Genomic DNA, 11,221 nt, shown 5'->3' on the forward strand with positions numbered 1-11,221 from the left:
GGCGATAGCAACTAGAATTCCTTGTCACTGACTCACCACCAAGTGTATCCTTGTAAATAGTATGGAAACACTTTCATGAGGATCATCAGATTTTTTCCTAATAAGAAACAAGGGTTCTTATGAACACTTAAAACTAAACTTGTGTTCTGTTGAAATACGCAGGCTTAGTCTGTTTTGGTATATACATACATTATTATACATAATTCGATATCAATGAATGTTACTAATGGTGTGAAGGCAATATGAGCCTTTGGCTTTCTACATTCAAATTATGTTACTATGAACAAGAGAGATCTTATATATAGCTAGATTCACATAAAACACAATGGCTCATGTGCATGTGTTGTGTTTAGAGTATGCATAAAACATTTTTCTAATATATGTGTGGCAGGTACTGGGGGGAAGATTTTGAGTTTTAATAGGGTTTTCTTAAAAATATGATTTTAAAAAATGTTTTATTGAAATAATGATTTTTAAAATAATGTTTTTCTGTATTTTTAGTTTCAATTAAAAAAAATTAAATAGATTGAATATTCATCTATCCAAATTCATGAAAATGGAGTCACGAATTGATTGTATTGATTAATATTCATCTATTAAGTTTATATGTGGATGAATTGAATAATATAAAATGTGATTTAAATAGATTTATATGAATTGGTGGATGACTTTCCATCTATCTATTAGAATCCAAATTTAAATCCATTCATTTGCCACTCATATATTTGACCAATATTTTATTTTTATTTAAAATCATACCTTGAAAATGAAAGTCCAACTAAAGGATATGTCCTGATCACCTTACATTGGAGATTTGATATTTCGTTTTTAATTACTTACTTTGAAACCTAATTGTAATTATAAGTAATGCTTGTTAATCATTATATTATGTAAGATCTTATATAATTACATAAATTTTTTATTAATATTTGTGTTATAATTTGTTGGATCAGGGTCCGAGAGAGTTTCCAATCACTAGAGAGTCTCCAACCACCGGAAAGTTCCATTGTTATTCACAAGTGAAATATCATGTCTTGAACCAAAATCTTAAGACACTGATTTCATGAGTCTTTTCCAATTATAAAGTCTTTTACTCATACCCTCGTATCTAATATGACTTTACAAGAATAAATCTAACAATCTTCCCCTAAAGTGTGGGCATTACACATTTACTGATCTGCTTCCCCTTAAGTCTACCAAGTCTCAGCTGAACCATCGACTCTGATACCAATTGTTGGACCAGTTCACGACTAAGAAGCCTCCAACCATTAGGGAGTTCCATTATTATTGGATCATGGGAAGAGCGTAGAGTCACAACCGGGACACCATGTCTTGAAGCGTCAGTTTCATGTCTCTTTTATACTTATAAACTCTTTCACCAATTTCATCATACCCAATGTGAGACTCTACACTTAAATAATACAAATATAATTTAATATATGACATTATATTGTTAAATCATTGGATGTAAATGTTAGGAGTCCCACGTTTAGTAGAATTGCAAACTCAATGTGGTTCTTAAGGGGTGCACATCTTTTGTCCCACACTTAGTGTCACTTCATGTGTCATGACCTTATGATTGGTTGAAAAAATATATTTAAGTTAAAATTTAATTTTTAAGTATTTTTCTGACCATTCATAGCTTATGGCACATGGAGTAGCACTAACTATGAGACACCAGGTGTACTCTCGTTCTTAAGTAATGAGACTCTCCCACCTAATAGACTAGTCTTTTGGGTTGTGCTCTCCTTATTGCTTAAGTCCTAACAATTAGTGCTTTCATTGAGAGTTATGACATGGAAAGGGATACCTATTAGTTGGATTATCGTACATTATCGAATACTGATAAGTGAGTGAAACTGCCAAAAGAGAAAGGACTATCATCATGTCAGTGTTGATCAAGTGAAAGCCGTTGTGTACGTTAGCATTAAAGGAGATGACAATGATAGGAGTCCCACATGAGTAGAATAATAAACTCAATATGGTACTTAAACCATGAGACTCTCCCATCTAATAGACTAATCTTTTATGTTGAGCTCTCCATATGTGTTTAAGTCTTAAGTATAATCAGTTGAAATTGAAAATAATACTTATAGTGGATGAATCTTGAAACGAGTTGTTATGAAAAAAACTATTATTTTTAATGTTTTAGTAAAAAACGGGTATTTTTTCACATTTTTTTTGGTAAGGAATTAATTTCTTTCGAGATATATGATCGTCCCTTTAACAAATATCGTTAACAATAATTAAACTTTTAACATTTTGATTATTCTGAGGATATAGTAAAGCTTTACACCACTCAATCTAGATATAGTTGGTAACCACTACTGTAATGTAATAATACTCTTTTTAAGTAAAACTTGTAAAGGTGCATTTCTATATAGTCACACTGAATCAAGATTTAAGAATTTGCTTTTATTGTGTTTTTAAATCATCATTTTAATATTTTATGATGAACTTACTCTCCCTACCCTTTTATGAAATCATAATTTATTGTAGTAGATAATTATATGCCTATAAATTTTTTACTCTACTCCTACTATACTAATGAATATTAATAGTGGTCACAAATGGTTCTTACTTGGTAAGCACGCTCTCCTAGAACTAGAAGTCATTAATAAAAGTTGCATGAAATAGAAAGATAGAGGACCAGCTACATAGACCTTTAATACATCACAGAGTTATGGATAAGGTTGATTATCAGAAGGGTTCAGCCACGTCAATCATCCATCGCCACCTCTTAATATTAACTATATCTAACTTATAGTATAACACCTCACTCAAATTACCAATAACATATTAAGATAAAAAGAACAAAAATGTATGAAAATTGAATTCTATATAGTATTACTTCATTATTTATCATTCCTCTATAATCTTTTATTTTTTAAAACTAATATAAATGAATAATATGTTGATAGTGTATAAATTTTTATATATGTTATTTCTAAATTTTGTCATGGACTACCAACTATAATGGGTTAAAAATAAAATATTTAAATTAAAATTTCAATAATTAAATATTTTTTAACCAATTATATATATACAATAATTTGTGGGGACATGAGATGTGCATAGTGGAGCAAAGGCTCAGCCTGGACCCGTGTTTCTTGTTCTTAATTAGCAATGCGATGATGGGAACTTGGTCTCTCTCTTTTCTGGGTTTGCTCAATATATGTGATGTGCCCACTTCCTTCTTGTCCTTTCCCTGTGCCCTTTTGGATTTTTGCAATTTACCATCTTACATTTATCATTCCCACGTAACAGTTATTAAATATATATATCAACTGAGATTCACGCTAGGACCCATCATTTTCTATATACACTACTTTCTTTTCTGGTCCAAACAATATTAACAATATGAACTGTGTTGTGGGGAAGCTTATTCACATCTTTGTATCTTCAATATCTATTATTCACATGTCATAAAGAAAAAAAAAAAGTAATACCTGATTTATTTCAGTTTCCTTTCTTTCTGGTTGTCTTTTATGTTGTTTTTTAATTGTCTTTGTTTTCACCTCTCCGCATTCCATTTATGCATTCCTTGATGATTAAGAATTCAATTTCATTTCTTCTCTATGTAGCACCATACTTTCCTTACTCAATTACGCATGCTTCTTTAATTCTTAATTTTGTGTTTATACTCATGAGATAACAAAGAATGACATATTTTTCTACTCCATAAGTGACTTTATTTATAAAAGAGTTTAGGATGAGTTATAAGTCATACTATCATGGAAACTACTCATGAAGTAAGAGGGAGAGTTAACAATACCCCACTAATTTAATTATCAATTGTCAACTATCATCTTACTAGACACTTTCATTCAAGTAATTTCTAATAACATGAACCATTAATTATTAAATTGATCTAACATTTCTTTCTTACAAAGAATGACAATATAAACTTGAAGCCCTAGCTTCCTTTAACTATTTTTCCATCCAATTTCTTTGTAAGGAAGACCTTCTTTTTACTTAAATGATTATTTATTGAGAAAAGAAAACGTATATACAAATTATTATTGTATCATCTGCCTTTCATATTTAATTATTATTAACACTTCAAAAAAAATATAAATAAATAATATACAATATATTAAGTGTGTATAAATATTTATGTTGATAAAATATTAAAATTGTTATCGATATTGGATAGGTGTGATATAAGATGTTACCCCTTATCTTATTTTATTTTGAGGTACTGTTTTGTGATTCTAGTCTGGGATTTCCAAGGCTTCTTCTAGTTAGTATTTTAAGGGGTTAATCAAAATTCACATTTGAGAAGTCTTTAAAAAAGGTCCTAGGTCCTTTTGGAGGTATTTCTAAACAAAGGCAAGGTAGATTCCTGATATTATTCTCTTACACCTTTCTGCTTTTTGATTTCCAAGGTCCAAAAAAGCCCATTTTATCTCATTAGAAACCGCACCATCTTTGGCTGGAAAACTTTTAGCAGTCTCATTTATATTTATGTATCATTTTAAGATTTATATACAATTATTATATTTTTTGTGATCTATTTATATTACTTACATTTAAATATTAATGATAATTATTTACTAAGATTTAATAATATAATGACAATATAAAAAAATTATACATATATTTTTTCTAATATATATACGTGGATATGTATATATATATAGACACACTCAAATAGGAAAATGTGTCATCATTGATAGCTCATAATTCTACCTTCTTATATTAAACTCCTCTGCTCTGTATTCCATCTTTCTCTATTTGCATGAAATAATGGCACATCAAGGTGGTAATTTTCTGAGTTGCAAAAGCAGCAGCAGCAACAGTTTTGATGAGGGAGCAATGGATCAAGACAAAGATCTTGATGAAGATGTTAGGAGTGTTGGTGATGTAGCCAAAGAGAAGTGTGATTCTTCTGCATGGCACAAATCTAAAGCTCCAAGGAAGATTCCAAAGGCTAATGATAATGCAATATCCTCTTCCAATGCTCAAGTAGTTCAAGAGCCTTCTTCTTCTTCTTCTTCACAGCCTATTGATATTCCTGATTGGTCAAAGATTTATGGGAAGAAATATTTGAATAAGGGATCAAGGGATGGTGCAAACAATGATGATGATGATGGTGATGATATGAGTATTCCTCCACATGAATGGCTTGCTAGGAAGCTTGCAAGGAACCAGATTTCATCTTCTTCTGTGTGTGAAGGGATGGGGAGGACACTCAAAGGGAGAGATCTTAACAAAGTGAGGACTACCATTTTGACCAAAACTGGTTTCATTGAGTAGCTAGTGGAGTGACCGATCGGGATCAACTGTCCCATTTTCTGTGCCCCATTGTGTCCCCATCCAATTGAAAATTGTCACATACTTAAAAAGAAAAAACATAAAATCAAAACATAATTTTTTTATGTTAGTTGTTGGAATTTGATTGGTTTGGGACATGAGGATGAAAATATTTGGGGATAGAAGATCTTGGTTCTTGAAGTCACCACCATCACTATAGTTATCCACATATCGTTAATGAAAACATGTTCATTTCAAATAAAAATATAGTTTAGATTTTAAATCTTTATTATTATTGTTTTTCCTTTATTATTGATTGAGACTGTATGTGATATGATTTGGAGAGCAGATATGAATTGTTTGATCATCACATGCATGTCATCATATAATCTTCATTTTGGCAGCACAATTATTTCTAGACTTGTTACTTATGCAATCTTTTGTTTTGTTTATTAAAATATTAATTATCAATATAGTATATTAGTATCAGAATGGAATATGATGCCCTGCTGCCAGAGGAACTTAAAATAGAATATGAGGCCAGATCTACCTTACTGCTTTTGTTCTTATTTGCTTCTAAACTTTTATGGGAAAAGAGAGATTTAGGGATGAAAAAAGTGGCAATGGCAGTGGAAATGTCAGAAATTTTTTGTCTGGGTTTGTAGTAGATTTTAGTACCATTTAGGCCAATGGTTTGTAGTTTTTGATTCATTTAAGTGTGAAATCTCATATTGAATATGAATGAGTGAGCATAATAATTTATAAGTACAAAAATCTCATGGAATTATTGCCCAAGTTTTTGCTAAAGATGTGGAATACTAGTTGCTACTTCTAAGATATTATTAGTCTTCAAGTTTTTTTGTTTATTTTAGCTTCTGCTTCATCTATCATTGTATAATGCTTTGTGTATATATGGAAGCAACGAGAAATTTATTCATGCATGTTCTTAATTACCTGTTAATGCTGGTTATTACAATTTACATATCAATTGTTGAAAAACAACCCCTTCCTTTGATTGGTTGTATACTTGTTAAACCTCTGTTTAAAGATCCTTGCTTAAGCCTTTGATTCAATGCCATGGATTCAACAAGCAAAACAAAGTTTCAAAAGTTTTTCATATATATTAAATGATGAATCTGCCACTTTTTTCATTAGAGTAAATACAAATTTTGATCTTTATAAATTTTCATGCGTACCAAATTGATTCAAAAAATTATAGGACCAAATTTTGGGATTTTTAACTTCATAACACCAAAAATTAGTACACACAAAAATAGAATTTTACTCCTTTCATTATAAGAATTAGGGGTCACCACTAACATGGTAGAGTTTAAAGACTAAAATGTATTGCAGTCCTTCTCCGATAGACATTTTTGCTGCCTTGGTAGTTGGCATCTCATTACCAATTTGGGTATCACTTCTCTAAATTACAAGTTACATTTTAAGGTTAAAATGTATATATAGGTTAGTGCATAAAATAAATGGTGTAATTTAAACTTCATCAACTAATGAACATAAACTAGATTTAGTTGATATTAATGTACTTTAGATTCTAACACTATGATGGGTTTGAAGTATCTATGAAGAATTACAAATAAAATATTTTGTTTGTTTCTATACTTAAGAGAAAATGATAATTTTACGTATTCTGGGCCTAATTGTATTTTGTTCATATAAAAAAAGAGTGAATCACTTTGACTATTTAAGTTACTATTCTTGACTGAAGAAAGAAAATTTTGTGGGAAAAACAAGACAACATGAATAGTTATGTTTTTTAAGGTTAATACGTATTAATTATTAATACTTTTTATAGTAAAATAAATTTTTTTATGTGAATGTATTTTTATTTAAAATCAAATCAAAATATTGATGGATTGAAAATTAATCTTTCATAATCCTTATTTGGTTTTGTAAATGTATAATAAAATTAATGACTAATGAAAATAAAATAAAATTTGATTTGATGGACAATATTAGGTTTGAACTATTAATAGGAATACAAGACACATTAAAAAGTTACAACAAGAAATACACCAAAAAAATACAAAGGAAAAACCTAAGTATTATTGTGGTGTAGTTTTCTATCTCATTTTTCTTTCTATATGCAGCGCCAAACACTAATGCGCTAACCTTTCGACTGTTTACATTGCTCCATATTTTTTCATGTTCACTCACATTATTTCTTCTCTTTTTCACATGTACGTTTATCCTTTATACTCTAATAACTATTCTCTATCTCTTTCTTTATATTATTTTCTTAGTTTTTTTATCTAAAGTAATTAATACTACTTATTCTCCACAACTCATCCTTATAGTCGTAGTGGTGTATCATTCATGTTCTTTAAAATTTTCTTCAACGAAAGATATAATAATAATAGTTACATTAGAGATGGTGAAAAAATTGTGATGATTCACTTCATTTTTCTCAACTCATCCATTAAGTAGTCGTGATATATCATTTTTGTTCTTAGAATAAATTAAAACATCAAAACTATATACTCTTAATTTTCCATTATACCTAGAAATTGTAAGATCAAGGTAAACTCTTGTCACACAGAGAAATAAAAGAAAACAATTTTCTCTTTTGTAAATAAATAATTAAAAGAAATAACATACAAGTTCCAAGTATAATTTATCCCATGCAATTAGCGAGAATACAATTTTAATATGGTTGAGAGAATAATGTTGGAGATGTTTGAAATATGTAGTTTTATATTGCCTAGCATTAGAATACAGTAGAATATCAATGTTATATATTGGACTTAGGTCCCTTGCTATTATGTGCACCAGATAGAAGCACCACATAGAAACACCACAAAGGCACTTGAGTCCATGATTGTGCTAGGGTTTGTAATCATTATTATCTAATAATATATTGGTAGCCGCTCAACACTCCCGAGGACCTAGACAAAATTGGTCGAACCCCGTTACCAATTTTATTGTGTTATTCTCTTATTTTATATTTTCTTTACTATTTGATTATTGTTTCCAACAATTAGTATCAAAGCCAATTGGTAATGACTCTTAACCCATGCATCAGATAATGGCTAAAGAAGGTGAAAGTATGATGGCTAGACAAGATGCGTCAAATATATTGCGCAATGATAAAGTAGATGAGTTGAAAGAGAAGAAAACATGGTAGAACTATGGTGGGCGATATATGTTGATCTAGAACCCCAAAAGTTCATGTACTGGATTAGGATTAAGGTGGATATAAGGACTCATGTGTTGAGTTTGTCCCTAAGACAGATGCTGACAATATCTGTCTAGATGTTGAGAGAATGATCTTATTTTAGATGAGAAGTGAAATATCCTAATGCATGTATCAAACGTCATAATGAAGGATATTAATTTTTAGCAAATCCATAAAAGTACAGAGGCCCTAGTTGACTTTGATGTAGTGTAACATGGACATAGGCTTTGATGCATTGTATAACACAAACATTTAGTAGAGATGCAGAGTGTGACATGGACATTGACTTGGATGTAAGGATGTAGCACATGCATTAGTTAGCATTGATGCAAGGTATGTGCTATGAGTATACTCCTTATGGTGGAGTATGATAGTTCTTTTCAACTATGATTGTCAGACTAGACAATAATGGTAGTGGTTGAGGCTCTCCATAGAAGCTTCAAAGTTTAGTTTGACTGCATATTGAAGATGATGGTTGTTGGTGAACTTTTGTGTAGAGGTTCCAATATATCGAAAGATTTCCTAGCAATAGTTGGTTAGGCGGTGGGTTCCACTACAAGTTTGGAGAACTAGACTTTTAGTAACATCGTCAAGGATACTCGGAAGATTTATGCTGTAGGGGAGAAAACTCTTATGTGGATGAGCTGTTACAGAGAATTAAACATTGAGCAAGGTGGAGTCAGATATTCACTAAGGTGGAGATTCTTGTGTAGATTTCCTAAAGAGCGAGATATTTGTCTATTTCAACCAAGGTGAAGACTGTTAGAGATATTTGAAAAATGCTATTGAAGGTTTAGTAAGCATTTTCATAACATGCACAACGAAAAATAATTCATCTATTTGTGTTAAAATATGCATACACTATAATAAGTAGACAAAAATGTTTGTAAAAATACCTTAGGAGACTGCGATGACCTTCGAAAAAGTTCTCATTCAAAAGTATGAAGGTCCTACACGCGTATCCACACCGAGACGAATTCTTGTTGTATCAACACTTGATCCATAGAGCAAAAATTCAACTCAAAATAAAATTATAATATTTCAAATAAAACCAAAATAAAATGATTGAAAGAAAGCAATTTTTTCTTTGTATATTGCCTCTGTAACTTACTACAATTCAAGTTACGTGAGTTTTTGGTTTATAATATGTAAAACCAAAACCTCCTTCAATCCATTTAGTGTCAATTAACAACCATTAATTTAGTATAACGTTTTGTTTTTGGTTTTCAAAACTAACTATCAGTTTTAAACCTTTGAAATATTACAATTAAGTCTCACTTAATTATATTATAGATGACTGAATAATATTATTTGTATCTTTGGTGCTAGCAAAAAATACAATAATATTCCACTTAAAAGTAAATATACAAAATTAAACTATTTAATTTAATCAATAATATTTTCTCGTCCAACAAAAATCAGAACACTCGTTAGTGTGTGACCTTGTAGATTCATTACTAAACCGGTAGTAAATTAACTCATTAATTTACTAATCAAGGTTGACATCTAGCAACACTCCTTAATGACCGGATAGAAATGAAATAATATCTTTTACTTTAGAACCATTAGAAGATTAATATAATATTTCTTTCCATATTTACAGCTCTATGTTAACTCTAGAATATGATATTTTTGTCAAATTCTAATAAGTTAACGCGTAATGAATGACTTAAGAAACTCATTTCTCATTCATTCAATTCTCCTTAGCTAAGGTCTTTATTTATATAGTATTGAATATTGGCTCAAAGAAAAAGATGATGAAAAGACTTTCTTGAGCCAAACAAAATAGAAGTGGCTAAAGATCATCTTGAAGAAAGAGTGAATTTCTAGCCAAGTAAAAAGAAGTGGCTATGGTGAAACCAACATTAATGCTCTTTTCCCTTTGGCCACATAATCTTCAAGAGCTTTGGCTATAAATAGGAGTGTTCCATGCCATTGTAAGACACACCAAATACTTAGTGCATATTCTTTCTTCTTGTTCTCTTGTTCTAATTGTGTGAGAAATACTTGAGTGAGAGTGAAATTTGGTGTACTTGGATTTTGGGAAGTAAGTGAAACACTTGTAGTTCTCTTTTTATCATAGTGGAATAATCCTTGTTGCTCTTCAGCTGTGGACGTAGGCAAATTGCCGAACCACATTAAATTCTCGGTGTCATTTTCTCTATTATATTTTCTTCATGTGTCTTTCGCTCCAACAATCTGGTATCAGAGCTCGTAGAGCTCTTGCATGCTAAGTCATACGATTTAAAAGAAAATTCTTAGTATGCTCTGTGTTCGCAGCATTGTCTGATCTTACACACCAGAAAAGAATTGTTCTTGTTACTGGAAAGGTATAATAATGTGAAAGTGCATGTCTAGAAAAGTTCTGTCTTAGGAAAAACCTGGTATTTAAGTGTGTCTGTTGTAACGCCCCGAAAAATACTTCTCAAAAATATTGCGGAAAAATGGGTAAATATTTTTTTTTAATAAAGAGATTGTATAAATTTGTTTCCTTTTTAAAACCTTCCTTTTCCGGGACATCACTTTAAGTAACTCAAATGCGGAAAATCAACTTATCGTTATCGAATGATAACTTAACCTGATTCACAATTTCCTGAATAACACAATGCATATAAACGGTTAAGTCATCTTTAGTTCATACAAACTAAATCAACAAAGGCGGAAACTACATCGCCACTAACATATACAAAATCCAAAAAGAAAGAGCGAAAATGTTAATCATCGCCAACAGACACTAAACAAAGACAGGAACAAACTGAAGTCGTCCTTGTT

The 11,221-nt window shown here is 30.5% G+C and overlaps 1 protein-coding gene across 1 annotated transcript; it reads left to right on the plus strand.

Moving 5' to 3' along the window:
* On the plus strand, positions 4,677-5,412 carry LOC109334092. The gene has a single exon (XM_019569664.1). The coding sequence runs from the start codon at positions 4,750-4,752 to the stop codon at positions 5,257-5,259; it is 510 nt and encodes a 169-aa protein (XP_019425209.1). The 5' UTR covers positions 4,677-4,749; the 3' UTR covers positions 5,260-5,412.

The sequence above is a fragment of the Lupinus angustifolius genome, chromosome LG19 (genome assembly GCF_001865875.1).
Source record: "Lupinus angustifolius cultivar Tanjil chromosome LG19, LupAngTanjil_v1.0, whole genome shotgun sequence".
In the NCBI taxonomy this organism is placed as follows: domain Eukaryota; kingdom Viridiplantae; phylum Streptophyta; class Magnoliopsida; order Fabales; family Fabaceae; genus Lupinus; species Lupinus angustifolius.

Bases quoted from the DNA above. Each gene is read 5' to 3' on its own strand.
- LOC109334092 (XM_019569664.1), top strand. From the start codon at position 4,750: ATGGCACATCAAGGTGGTAATTTTCTGAGTTGCAAAAGCAGCAGCAGC.